Source organism: Lynx canadensis, chromosome B1, assembly GCF_007474595.2.
Source record: "Lynx canadensis isolate LIC74 chromosome B1, mLynCan4.pri.v2, whole genome shotgun sequence".
Lineage (NCBI taxonomy): Eukaryota > Metazoa > Chordata > Mammalia > Carnivora > Felidae > Lynx > Lynx canadensis.
This window is the reverse complement of record NC_044306.2, coordinates 15829482-15844106: the sequence shown is the minus strand read 5'-3', so window position 1 is coordinate 15844106 and position 14625 is coordinate 15829482. Positions and strand designations below refer to the sequence as shown.

General features: G+C 40.1%; 1 protein-coding gene across 1 annotated transcript in view; it reads right to left on the bottom strand.

The window, feature by feature from the left end:
• The window catches only part of SNX25 (sorting nexin 25), a 131210-nt gene that overhangs the window by 79601 nt on the left and 36984 nt on the right, over positions 1–14625 (bottom strand). The window contains exons 3-5 of the mRNA XM_030312132.1: positions 10974–11190; positions 3969–4141; positions 2654–2840 (exon numbers count right to left, since the gene is read on the bottom strand). Of these exons, the coding sequence (XP_030167992.1) occupies positions 2654–2840; positions 3969–4141; positions 10974–11190 (577 nt within the window). The remainder of the gene's footprint in view (positions 1–2653; positions 2841–3968; positions 4142–10973; positions 11191–14625) is intronic.

The following is a 14625-nucleotide window of genomic DNA, read 5'->3' as shown; positions in this document are numbered from 1 at the left end:
TTGATTATCTAATCACCAAAGTACCTCCAAGGGTCCTCCCAATGGACTCTGAACTTTGTGGGCAACAGACCCCAGCAGTGAAGTGGACTGCTGCGGAGGGCACAAAAGAGCAGAGGAATATATATGGGATCGGAGTAATGCACAGAAGGAGACCCCTTCCTGGTGTCTTGTACTCCATCACCCCTTGCTGGGGGCAGGTATACAGTGGGGAGAGATGGAGGTAGGAAGAGGTTAAGAATCCACAACATTTTATTTTACTCTATCAAGTCACTGATACTGCTTCTGCAGATGCTCAACGGTACCTCAAAAAGGCATTCTTTAAAATGCAAACAGCCCAAACGGTCCATCAACTGACAGATGAATAATCAAAATGTGGTATATTCACACAATGGAATATTACTCAGCCAACGAAAGAAATGAAGTATTGATACATACCACAACATGGATGACCCTTGAAAATACCATGCTGAACAGAAGAAGCCACGCACAAGAGGCCACATGTTGCATGATTCCATTTATATGAAATGTCCACAGAGGCAGAAAGTAAATTGGGGGCTGCCAAGGGCTGGGGGCAGGAGCAACGGGCAGTGACTGCTAATGGGTACAGCGTTTCTTTTTAGAATGATGAAAACATTCTGGAATTGGAGGTAATGGTTGCACAGTCTGAATACACTAAAAACCACTGAATCACACACTTTAAAATGGTGAATTTAATGGGTTGTAAACTGCATCTCAAGGTTTAAGCAAAAAATAAAAACACTGTTCAGTTCAGCATTTCTACTGCCCCTTAAGCCTCTCAGTGATCAACAGAGGGCCTGCCTCTCAACACAACCAGTGTGTTAGCCTTTAGTACTGCCCTATTTATGACATCAGGAGAAAGTGGTCTTACGGAAAGAGTGAAGCACTCATGCCATTTTCGTTTCATCATTATAAAGGGAAAATGTCAAATCAGGATTTCTAGTGTAATCTTTAGCCGCTCAGGTGAAGGCAGTCCAAAATGTTCCTACTGTGGCAAAAGCAAGCTGTCTCATCATCCTGGGGCTTTTATTTTTTTAAAGGTCAATTTTTGCTGAGTTACTTCTTTACCTACTAGATAATGAACTGCCAACATTACGATATCTATGGCATTTCAAATAGTTCTGAGTCTTTGATTAGTACATTTTGAAAATGGTAGACTATTAATTTTAATCAAGATCCATTCATCTTATAATACAGAACTGGGCTAGAGTACCAATGGTTGACTGTCCAAAATAATTACTTCTGATTTTAAAAAGTCTTTTGGTACCTTTTTGTTACATGGTTATCTAGGTCAACATGTGTGCAGTGCTGGGACTTTTTTGTTTGGTACACAAAACGGAACACTCATTCATAAGTCTAGAAGTAGAACGAATACTGATTCAGGTAAGTACCTGCCACCATTGGTTCTAGATCGTTATCTTAAACTCCCTTGGGAGTTACCAAATGGTCCACATCTGACTATATTGTGGAAAGACTGCTTGACAGGGAAAAAGTACTTAGGAATGCCATACCTCCACAATTTAGCAACATGAAGTACCATCTGCTCACAAACAATGTCCTAAGAAAAAACTCCCATTTCACAGATGTTAGTCATCATGATACCTTTGTGACACCACAGGCAGTACATCTGAACAATAGGTGTAAGAGCACCAGACAGAGGAATACTGGAGTACAGGCTTGAATGGCATCTCCAGCACTTGAGGGGGGAGTGTGTGCACGCGCGCGCACACTTGTGGGTTGGCAATTTTAAGGGGAAGAGGAGGCAACAAGGATGTCCTGTCACTGTGTGCTCTTTCACATTCTATGGAATGACACTTTAAAAGGAGTCAAAGAAAGCCATGGACAGGATGACCTTTGAGTGGGCATAACCTGTAAACCTCAGGAAACAAATCTGGGATATAGGGCCTTGGGGTCTCTATCAGCGCAAGAGTCACAATGATCAAAAAGGAAATTACTTACCAGAAGCAAAACTGACATATCAGAGTTGCCTTTCTTCCCCATGTATTACTGTTTGGGGACACTAAAATAGAGGAGGAACTACAGAAGCCTAGAAAATCCACAAACTATACACTACGATATAATCATACTGTATATGCACATACCAAAGAAATAAAAAATAAACACACAAAAACACAGTCACCCCTAAGGTATCTCAAATATGGTAAGGAAGACTGAACTCCCTTATAAAAGAGACTCCTGGGGTACATTTGAATCGTATTTTTTCAAAACAATTAGTCAAGAACCCTTGATTCCCAAACCTGGGCCTGCATTTTCTAAGAAAAATGAAAATCAACACAATGTTCTACTATGTAATTTTAAAAACACATCATCTCCTCCCAATGCTTCTCTAAGGTAAGCATCTGCTTATCCGGCTAAGCAGGTCCTCCTACAACGAAACAGCTTTCAATCTATTATAACCTAATTACTTGAAAAACATGATACTTTAAAAAACAAAAACAAAAAAACTTCCTCTGCTAAAGGAGAAGCTGGATAAATTTAGTGGTCACTGAATCGTGAGATTTACGGGCTTCCTTTATTTCTGCCTCCCTGACAACCACATTTTTTTTTAACCTAACACGACAGAGGATGATAATTAGTAGCTATTATAACTTGGCTATAATTAAAGGCCAAATACCTTAGTTGCTTCAAGAATTCAACATCAGAGTTGCCGTTAATAAGCTTGATGAACTCTTCATAAGAAGGAGCATAGGTGTAGGCTCTCTTGTGATGTTCATTCATCTGTTCTCTGCGCTCCAGCTGGGCAAGCAGCATCTGGTTGATGTAATCTGGATTACTAAGTAACTCCACTACCGGCTTCAAGACTGCGGGAAGGAGAAGAAAGCACCACTGAAAACGGCACTGTCCTTTGGAGGAATCGTTTTTCCTTTACAGAACTGAAACAACAGTCAGGAAACGTTTTTAAACTACCCAAGTGGGGAACATATGAACAACTCAGATATTCAAAAACACGTGTGCGTGTACAGACAGCCGCCCTTCCCCTTGGATATGCTACCAGCTAGGGCTACAAGCAAGTGGTTGTCTTAACAAAAGGGTTAACTTTAAAGGAAAAATGAAAGAAAGTCACTTGGAACCCAAGTTCCTAACAGAGATATCAAAATTAAGTACGCAGATCTTTTTTCCTTTTATTTCTTTTATAAGTCTCATTATGTGCTTCTGCCAAAAGAGAAAAGTGAACATGCTCCCAGCTGGTGAAAGCAGACCTCTGGGAAGAGGCCGTTAAAAAGCCAATGATACTACCCCCAGTCCATCCTACCAACTTGCAGTTAAAAAGTTCCCTTTTCTCTGTGGTTGGGATCCACTAACAGCCACAGATCATAAATGAGATACTCCATCAATGCATATCAAAGGCAGTGCTATTTGAGATTTTGAGATAAGAGAAATTTCTCTTAGGTCGCATTTTCTTCCACTTTTCTTATTCTGGCCAAGCATCTCCCTCAATATACTTTCTGTAGTAACTCATTATATTGTGGTACCCTTCCTTTTTTTATTCATTGTAAGTTCACAAAATCATATATAGGCATTATCAATGAATCTTCTATCTTAAAAGTGTTTTAAGTAAACGCACCCTGGAGTATAGATATTCTTTCATTGCTGTATGTATGACTGACCTGGATAACTCAAAAGCTATCCCAAATGGATGTTTCCCTGTGAAGGGCATAAGGACAGATTATCCTGTATCAAAATAAACAACAGAATGGACTATGCATTTGGCAACATGTTACATAAAAGACTTGATTATCACGGATGGCCAAAAAATGCCCTCTTTGAGTGCCACTTAAACTTTGAAAATTTGAAAATATTTTAGTTTGCATATTGTCCCACAATATACAAGGTCTGCATACGTGTATACAAAGGGTTATCACATTAGTATGTAGTGCGTTTGTTTACATGATCATCCCATTAGTGATATGAATTATTTATAAAAGTACCTTTTGTTGTGAGAATTTCTGCAAGCATTATACGTAAGCTGAGAGACTGGACATCCTTCGAGGGGAGGAGACAAAACACTAGAACCCGAGAACACATTTGTAGGAACCTCACTTCATCATACGAGTTCCTCAGGGACACATGCAGCACAAAAGGCCTTGGTTGTTCTTCATGTCTAAAAAAAATTAACAAAGAGAGGGAAGAGGAAGGAAAGAAATCTCTGGAAACAATTTGATTATGTCTCATTAAATATAAAATATCTGGTTTTAATAATGTGTCCACTCCTCAGAAATATCAATAGCCAATAATTTTCCCAATCACAATGCAAATGCATGGGCTGTTGGGATTTAAAACCTTAAGAAGCATCAACAATTATACACGACTCCCAAATCATAGCAACAATCCAGGAAAGTAGGAGTATTTCTTTAATTGGATTATTTTTAAGTCTCCTAGATGTCTTCTTAAATGTGATCCTACAGCGTCATTAAAAAAAAAAAAACAAAAAGAAAACAACAAAAAGAAAAAAAAGAAAACTAAGAAAGCATAAACCAGGGCCACTAGCCAGCGGGCAGCCTTCCTGACTAGGTAATCATGAGATAAAAGTTCTGTGGGTTTTGGGGCGCCTGGGTGGCTCAGTCGGTTGAGCATCCGGCTTTGGCTCAGGTCATGATCTCTTGGTTTGTGGGTTCGAGCCCCACGTCGGGCTCTGTGCTGACAGCTCAGAGCCTGGAGCCTGCTTCAGATTCTGTCTCATTCTCTCTCTACACCTCCCCCACTTGTGCTCTGTCTCTGTCTCTCAAAAATAAATAAATAAATGTAAAAAAAAAAAAAAAGTTCTGTGGGTTTTCCTGCTGAGGAAAGGGTCCATGACTTGATGCTACATAATTGGTGGCAAATTGCCTTCTGTGAGGTTCCCAAGTATTTTCTTTAATTTTACTTGAGAGGGAGGCAGGGAGGGAGGGGTTGGAACAGAGTGAGAGAGGGAGAGAGAGAAAGAGAGAGAGAGAGAGAGAGAGAGAGAGATTGAGAATCTTAAGCAGGCTCCACACTCAGCACAGAGCCCAACACAGGGCTTGATCCCACAACCCTGGGATCATGACCTGAGCCACAATCAAGAGTCAGACACTCAACTGACTGAGCCACTCAGGCACTCATCCCAAGTATTTTCTAAACAGTCTTGCGACCGTGGTCAAAGGCTTCCCTATGGGTACTGACCTATTCTTACCCTAGCACCGTTAATTTGGAGGATCTGAGTGAAGAGGAGTAGAAAGTAGAACTTTCTATGCCTCCTTTTCCCATAGTATCTTGATAGCAGTAGTGACCAAGAAAGACTGGGAAGCTAATTTTCTAATATCATAGACATAGACCAGATAAGACATAAAATTTAGGGACTTCTTACAGTAACTAGTGGTCAATCCTGGGGGTGGGGTGGGGGACACTACAGAGGGGGAGCAATCATACTGGGCACTGGGTACTACATAGGAAATGAAACACATGCATATTGGCGCCTTTACCACTAGACCTCCTGGGAGTTCACTGTGCTTTCTTTTTCCACTAGAGAATGGAGACTAGTTTCTAGAGTAAGTACTCTAAAAAAGAAAGATTTCCTCTTTGTCTTCTACAACAAGCAAGAGGTTCAATACAAATATGCAAAGCCAACAAAATAAACAGATTTTAAGAATAAGCCTTTGCATATGTACTGATAGATGTTTACTTTTTAAAAATGGCATCTTCAAGGGTGCCTGGCTGGCTCAGTTGGTAGAACATGGGAGTCTTGATTTTGGGGTCATGAGTTTGAGCCATTGGCGGTAGAGTTTACCTTAAAAAATAAAAATAATATAATTAAAATGGCATCCTCAATTATTTTAAACTCTATGCTGCCAGCTAATGTTATTTTAATATAGTAAGATCTAGATGCTAGTTTTGTCATGTCAAGCACATTTAAGGGTAAAACTTTAAAGTATGTATTTGGTTAATGATTATTGGGAAAAGCTGGCCCCCAAAAAAAAAACTAACAAGAGAGGCTTCTTACTATAATACCAAAATCCCTCTCAAAGCATATACAATTCCCTCTCTGTTCCAATGGAAGGTAGATCATAAAAAAGAGCCTGGTCCTCAGACTTCTACAAATTCATCTCCCTCCTAAAACTGAGTTACGGAAAACTTTCTGAGTGAGCCAAAGGCAAGACAGCTAGTCATACAAGCTCCATCTATGGAAAAAGGAGAGGCAAATGCTTCCCTGGAATCCCTCTGTTCACTCTAAGCAGGATATTCCCAACATGCCCTCTAGTCAGTGGACATCAGGTACTGCTTGAGAACCCAAGAAAAAGTCTCGAAGCACCTGGCTACTTCTGGGTCAGGAGGTGACCATGAGCCTTCTTCATCCAGGCAGCATCCTCCTGTGCCGGTGCGGATCAATCATTTGTTTACTGCAATCCCTACTACTTACATGTGGGTTCTCATTCCTTGAGTGAGCAAACATTAGCTTTTTATAAGTTTCCTATGTACATTACTTAATCTTCCCACCTACACCAAGAAGCAGATACCATCATCACCATTTCACAGATGAGAATACTGAGGATCTGAGTGGTTACGTGAATAGTCTAAAGCCAGAGGTAATAAATAGTAGAAATAACTCCCTTATTCTGCCTGACTCTCAAGTCCAGACTCTTTATACTGCTCTATAATCAATGACTGCAAAGATGAAAGGGCGGGGGGGGGGGGGAATTTCAGAGATAAAGACAGAATACATTAATAAAAATTATTTTCCCCCTTAGACAGCATGCCTGTGCTTGACTAGTAAACAAAACACAAAGACATTGTAAGAAGAATATGAAATTAAAGATGCTATTGATTAAACAGCATACGAAAAATCAGTTTTAGATTTTTCTGAAACATGCTGGAACCAGACAGATGGGACAAAGGAAGAAGCAGCAGAGGCAAGAATTAAATGTGATCTGGGTTTACAAAGCAACAGAATGTCGGCCTGGAAATAAATATGAGCTGACTGGAAAGCTGCCTCCACACAATTCCCTAACAGTCAACTAGTGTATTGTGTTGTTTTTATTAATGCAATTTATTATTCTCTTGTCTGACAGTGGCCAATTCAATTGGGTGCTTCCCAGGCTGCCAAAATCATTTTACAGCCAACAGATATCTGCACACCAATAGAGATTTCTAGGACGAGGGCACTGTTTACCTGGAGCAAGCAAGTGTAGACACAGCCATCAAACCTGGACACAATGTCTGCAAGTCTCACTGAGTGATTTGTAGAAGATAATGCACAATCAGATAGGAGTTCTCTGCGGTTCACTTCCAGGGCACAATCATCTACATGAAAAACACCCGTAACCTACTGGCACTTTTTCAAATATCTATAATACTAGGATAGAGTGGATTTTTTTTTCTGTAATAAAAATCATCAACTAGAGCTTCTGGGCACAGCCCAGATCTCAGCAAAATAAATCTGGTATAAGAAAACTAGAAGCCCAGGGAGAAGGCGTTTCTAAAATGGAATCAATTCTCTGTTTCTATTATTGCAATGCTCTACCCATAATATCTTAGTCACAAAATATATTAGTCACAAAATATATTGGGTAGAATATATATATATATGTATGTGTATATATATATACATATACATACATATATATATAAACATAATATAATAGTCACAAAAGCAGTAATTTCAGAAGCTGGCAAACGTCTCCATGAAAAATATGTGTTCATGTTCAAATTAGATAATCATAAAAATACTAAATTTCTCCAACCACTTGCTCTTCTCCCAAACTTAAATCTATCAGTCTTCCAACTGGAATAAACCATGGATTTAAAGTACTGTCTTCTACTGGACCATAATGTAAATACTTTAAAATGAGCTTCTGCAGAGTTCAAACAAGTCTTGGACAGTATCTGCCAGGCAGAACAAAGGAGCACTTTATACAACAGATACCACAGCAAACCAGCAGAAGCTCTAAGGGGTTGCTAAACACTCAAAAGGAGAGGCTGAAGCTTTTGAGACGCCAGGGATATAAGCCAAGAGTCCTCATTCTCTCATTTTCCCTATTTGTTCCCATACGCCCTTACTGGAAGCTGCTTTCTCTAGCAACAGCAGTTTGCCAAGGGTGGTCTGGGGACCCCTATGTGCAGTACAAAATGTCACTTGTCTTTTTCACTCCTGTTCTCAGAGGCATCGGGGAGCTTCTAGAGGCTACCTGATGTGGGCCGACATCACTCTACTGGCTAATGGGAAGTGTATTGTGTATTCATGCACTTTAAAAATTTCTTACTCTTAATATCTGATACGGTAAATATTGGTAGTCTAACGAGAGGGGAGGTGGTATTAGGTTTAACAAGTGGCTCCCCAAGGGGGAAAACACTCTGATTTGTAGTACTGGCCCACTGCACTGTGTAAATACTCCCACCATGGCCAATTACAAGCTAACAAGGTGATGCCATTGATCTAAAAGTAGGGAAGAGACGTGCACAGTCAGCTCTTGCAAACCCAGTACAACCTGGCTCCAGTTCCCCATGAGATAGGGCCCACATAAAGTGCTTTTAGGTTTTCAGTAACTTTTAAGAGTATAGAGGGGACCTGAGACCAAAAAAATCTGAGAACCGCTGCTCTACAATAATTTTTTCAAACCTAGGTTGTGAGCCACAAGGAATAAAATAAAATTTAGTTCGTCCCCAACACCATTTAAAAAAAAAAGAAAGTTAACAAAAAGGTATCAGTTATCACAGGTAACAAAGGTACTGTTTTATGAAATTAGGTCACATTAGAAAATGTATTTCCTACTATGGGTCACGGGTTTTTAAAAACTGCAACACACTGAGGGCAGCAAGCTGGAAAGTAATAGGCATGAGATGGCTCTGTAAATGTTGATCTCATAAACCTGTGCCAGGTAGACTTTGGGAGAGAAAATGGTTCCTAGAAAGAGGCAATATAGCCGGCAACAGAGAGCTGCTGCTGGACGACATTTACCAGCTGGGCCCCAATGAGCAACAGCACAGGGCAAAAGAGGGTTGCTCGCTGGTAAATTCACACAGCAGGGCTTCTTAGGAGAGAACAGCAGTTACCACCTGCCCAATAAGGATGCCAGTGCTTATTCATCCTCCTGTGTGTCTGTCAGATACCCTCCCTCTTCCCTGAAAGTAGAGATAGAATAATATCAGTGAGAATAGGCCGCATTAACTGTAAGGAGCGCCTCTCCTACTGAGCCCATATCCAAACAGGCAGAAGGCCACTCCTTTAAATAAGACGACTTTTACGTGCAAGTTAGAAATGCTGTAATTCAGCATTCTTGCACTCACTCAATAATGGGACATTCAGGGGCACCTGGGAATGGTGTTAGGAAAACTGGACAGTGACATGCAGAAGAATGAACCTGGACCACTTTCTTACACATACACAAAAATAAAGTCAAAACAGGTGAAAGACCTAAATGTAACACAGGAAGCCATCAAAATCCTAGAGGAGAAAGCAGGCAATAACTTCTTTGACCTTGGCCACAGCAACTTCTTACTCAACATGTCTCCAGAGGCAAGGGAAACAAAAGCAAAAATGAACTACTGGGATCTCATCAAGATAAAAAGCTTCTACACAGTGAAGGAAACAAACATTAAAACTAAAAGGTAACCGACAGAATGGGAGAAGATATTTGCAAAGGATATATGGATAAAGGGTTAGTATCCAAAATCTATAAAGAACTTACCAAACCAAACACCCAAAAAAAAATCCAGTGAAGAAATGAGCAAAAAACATGAACAAACACTTTTTCAAAGAAGACATCCAGATGGCCAACAAACACATGAAAACATGCTCAACATCACTCATCATCAGGGAAATACAAATCAAAACCACAATGAGATACCACCTCATGCCGGTCAGAATGGCTAAAATTAACCACTCAGGAAACAATAGATATTGGCAAGGATGGGGAGAAAGAGGAACCCTTTTGCATTGCTGGTAGGAATGCAAACTGGTGCAGCCACTCTAGGAAACAGTGTGGAGGTTCCTCAAAACATTAAAAATAGAACTACCTTACAACCCAGCAATTGCACTACTAGGTATTTATCCAAAGGATCCAAGAGTGCTGTTTCAAAGGGGCACATGCACTCCAATGTTCATAGCAGCACTATTTACAATAGCTAATGTATGGAAAGAACGCAAATGTCCATCAACTGATGAATGAATAATGAAGATGTGGTATATATATAAAACGGAATATTAGCAATCAAAAAGAGTGAAATCTTGCCATTTGCAACTACATGAATAGAACTAGAGGGTATTATGCTAAGCGAAATTAGAGAAAGACAAATATCATAGGACTTCACTCATATGTGGAATTTAAGATACAAAACAGATGAACATAAGGAAAGGGAAGCAAAAATAATATAAAAACAGGGAGGGGGACAAACCATAGGAGATTCCTAAAGAGGGCTGGGCAAGGGGCATTAAGGAGGACACTCGCTGGGATGAGCACAGGGTGTTTATTTAGGGGATCAATCACTGGATTCTACTCCTGAAATCATTATTGCACCATATGCTAAGTAACTTGGATGTAAATTAAAAAAAAAAAAAAAGAAAATGTAAAAAAAAAAAAAAGGAATTAAACTAAAATAAGGAAGTTGGTATTTCAAAATAAAAGTAGTAGTAATAATAAATAGTCAATAAATAATAGTCAATTTTCAGGATACTATGATGAGACAGAGCTCTTAACACAGGACTCACAAAAAGAAACATGAATTCTAAACTTTTCCAAAAATTGTAAATTCACAGACACTTTTCACAGTATAGGTACTCCTAATACGAAAAAAAAAAAAAAAAACTACTCTATCAGCACACTATAATTATTACCCCTCAACATATGTACATTTCAAGCCAAGTGCCAACAAGAAGGCAGAAAATTCTAGAGTTTTATCTTGACTTTGACCCCTTTCTACAAAAGAAAAATATTTTAATGTGGAAAAAAAGTGGGGGAGGTTGTTCATATTCAAACAGTTACCTGGCATTTGCAGCTTTCAGGTCACAGAAATGAGCGAGTAAAGTTCTTACAACATCATTGCAGACGACTTTAACCACATCCACGTGGCTCAGTCTGTGGCGCAGTTGCCTGGCAATCTCCCAAAAGTCTTCCAAGAGCAGATGGTAAAGCTGCCCCTCGTCTCTGCTGAGATTTCCATACCAGGACAGAATGTAATCTCTGTAACTGTAGTCAAACACTACCAGGAATAAACAGAGCAAGGAGTAAAACTTTAATGAAATACCAAGACAGCATTTCTACTGGAAGCTACTCTTTAACATTCACTGTTTAAAATATAAAGAGAGTAGATAACAAAACAAGAGAAGGCATAATCTTTCCTAAAATATTTCAAAATAAAAGAGATTCTCATCGAACTAAAATTCTAGGATTGTGGTGACCATCTGGCCTCAGAATTCATAGATGGCCCAATTTTTAAATATTCTACCTTGGAGCCAAACTATCTAAACTTGTCCAAACAACAGAGCATCTTACACAGTGGCAACATACTTATGGAGCGTGCCAGTCATCAGTTTATTGCCTCTCTGCTCCAAATGCACCCTTCTTTGCCCTGCTTTAGGATAATGGAGATGGACCCCGTAAACATTTCTTCTTTGCCAACCCAGATCGTGTCAAGATTTACTGGGAGAGGATGCTGGAGTGACTATGGAGGAGGAAGGGGCTTCTTCTCCTGGTTCCCGTGTATTCCTCTCTGATTGCCCCTGCAGCGTGCTGCACGCAGCAGCATGTGGGACACCAGATGGCACGCACCCCACCCCACCCCCAGCAGATTCCAATGGCACTCAGAGGGCAGCTTCCCAGAGAATTGTGCTAGCACCCTGGGGGTGGCTTCCTGTCACCTGTGGTGTCTCCCCGAACTGCTCCACCACAGCCACGGCTGTGCCCTCTCCAGTCAAGCCCGGATCTCAGCTCCAGGGTGAAGAAAGAACCCTCTTCCAGTGTGTCCCTCCTTAACGTGCTCTGCTTGGCCCTAGGGGTAGTGATTGCTCCCATTATCTGCTCTTCTTGTATTCTTTGGAGTTCTCTTTATCTCTCAGTAGCTAAGTCCCTTTATAAGTTAATAAAACTTTATATTAAACTTTCTTGTTCACGTACTATGTGGTTTCTGTCTCTCAGTGAGACCCCAACTAACGCAGGAAGAATCCCCTACATCAGGTATCACGCCAGGCTCAGCATCTGTAGCTGACCACTTTCTTTGGAAGATTTCTAGTCTCTCTTTTCTTAATTCTGTACCAATTTTATGCCTTAGGAATAAAAAACCTGAGCTCTAGACCAGTGCTATCCAACAGAAAAAGGAGAGTCACGTATGTAATTTTAAGTGCCTAGTAGCCACATTAAAAAGGGAAAAAGAGGAGCGCCTGGCTGTTTCAGTATGTTAAGTGTCTGACTTCGGCTCAGGTCATGATCTCTCGGTTTGTGAGTTCGAGCCCCGCGTTAGGCTCTGTGCTGACAGCTCAGAGCCCGGAACCTTCTTTGGATTCTGTGTCTCTCCCTGTCTCTGTCCCTCCCATGCTCATGCTCTGTCTCTGTCTCTCAATAATAAACATTTTTTAAAAATTAGTAAAAAAAAAAAAGGGGGGGGGGAAGAAACAGTTAAATTTCAATAATATATTTCATCTAATATATCTAAAATATTAGGATATCAATACATATTCAATACTATATATTGATGAAATTCTTTTCCATACTAAGTCTTCACAATCTGGTATATATTTTAATACTTCTAGCACATCTTAATTTGGACTAGCCACATACTCCATTACCACTTCTTTTTTTTTTTTTTTTTTTTTTTTAATTTTTTTTTCAACGTTTATTTATTTTTTGGGACAGAGAGAGACAGAGCATGAACGGGGGAGGGGCAGAGAGAGAGGGAGACACAGAATCGGAAACAGGCTCCAGGCTCCGAGCCATCAGCCCAGAGCCTGACGCGGGGCTCGAACTCACGGACCGCGAGATCGTGACCTGGCTGAAGTCGGACGCTTAACCGACTGCGCCACCCAGGCGCCCCAATCCATTACCACTTCTGTACAGAAGTCACTGTACTGCTCAGGGCAGCTCAAGTCCATAGAGAAGGAAGATAAAGACTGAAAAATAAAAATGGTACTGGGCTTAAGTGGCAATTCCCCCAAGAGAAAAACACATACTCATGTTCCAGCTCAAGGACACCTGTACTATATTTTAAGCACTGCTTATTTCTCAAGGTTTTTTTTTTCTTTCCTTCTTCAAATACCACTTGATTTGGCCTAGTTTTGATATGACCATACGTCATCTCAGATAATAGTTCACCCTCTTGCTTTGCTTTGTCCCCAGGAATCCTATGGAGCAAAATGTAACTTGGGATCCTGATTTACTTCACAGCTGGCCTACAAAAGGCTAACCTATAATTCTCAAATACCTGTGCATTCCAGGATTTGTTGCTCATTTTACTCATCTTGGCCACTACACACCAATTTTAAATGTGCTTAGTGGGGGAAGTTGGGGGTCATATTTCCTAGAAAACTGACTCACAAATGGAACCCCCAGCTCAGGATCAGTATTCATCCTGTGTGAGGATTCCATATATAGGCAACAGCCCGCAAGTCAAAGAAAACACCATTCTTGTTTTAATATTCTGTGACAGCTTTTTTCTCAGAATATCAACTGTGAAAGTGTATCCAATGCTTTTCCACATTTCCAGAATGTCTGCATTATAGATTTATAATAATTTACAAAATAGCATCTTATATCTCATAGGTCAAAAACATGCATAGAGCACCAAGAATTTTGTTCACAGACACATAGGTACAAAGGTTTAGCTAAATTCTCCTAGTGATTCCACTGGCCTCAGTGATAAGATGCTTAAGATAGCTAAGCCTTACAGCTGAGAACCATTACTTGCCAAAGACTAATGGGGGAGGCATCGAAAAGAAAAAAAAAAAAAAAAGACACTACCTCAATCGTTCATTTTTCATTAAATAAGTATTTAATTCTAGTATTATAAACTCCCAGTATGGAAGGTAGAATAGATACATATCCACTGGACACAAAAGATAAGGCAAAATAAATGCAAATCCAACAAATTAATCATCTCCTAAACATTTTGGCTATTTTCTGCTCACTTTCAGATATTAATTTCAACTAACAGCTGTTATGTGTTCTAGGGTGCCTGAGTGGCTCAGTCGGTTAAGCGTCGGACTCTTGATTTTGGCTCATGTCATGATCTCACGATTCATGAGTTTGAGGCCCACATCAGGCTCTGCACTAACAGTGTGGAGCCTGCTTGGGATTCTCAGTCTCCCTCTCTCTCTGACCTTCCCCATGCTCGCTCTCTCTCTCTCTCTCAAAAATAAACAAACTTTTTTTAAAAAATGGTTATGTTTTCTAGATTTTAAAAAAAGTAGTCACATCTCATTCCTAAATGGATTATTCCATTTAGGAGAAAACAGGAAAAGTTTCTGACCCAGATATTTAAGAAATTACAGCAAAAACAGGAATAGGTTAATCCTATAATCTCATTTATTGGCAACAAATAGATCATTGTTCCTACACACTAACTGAGCTAATCCTCTCAGGAAACTGAGACTCCAAGAAGTGAAATAACTTGCTCAAAGTCAAATAGGTGGCAAGTCAAACACTC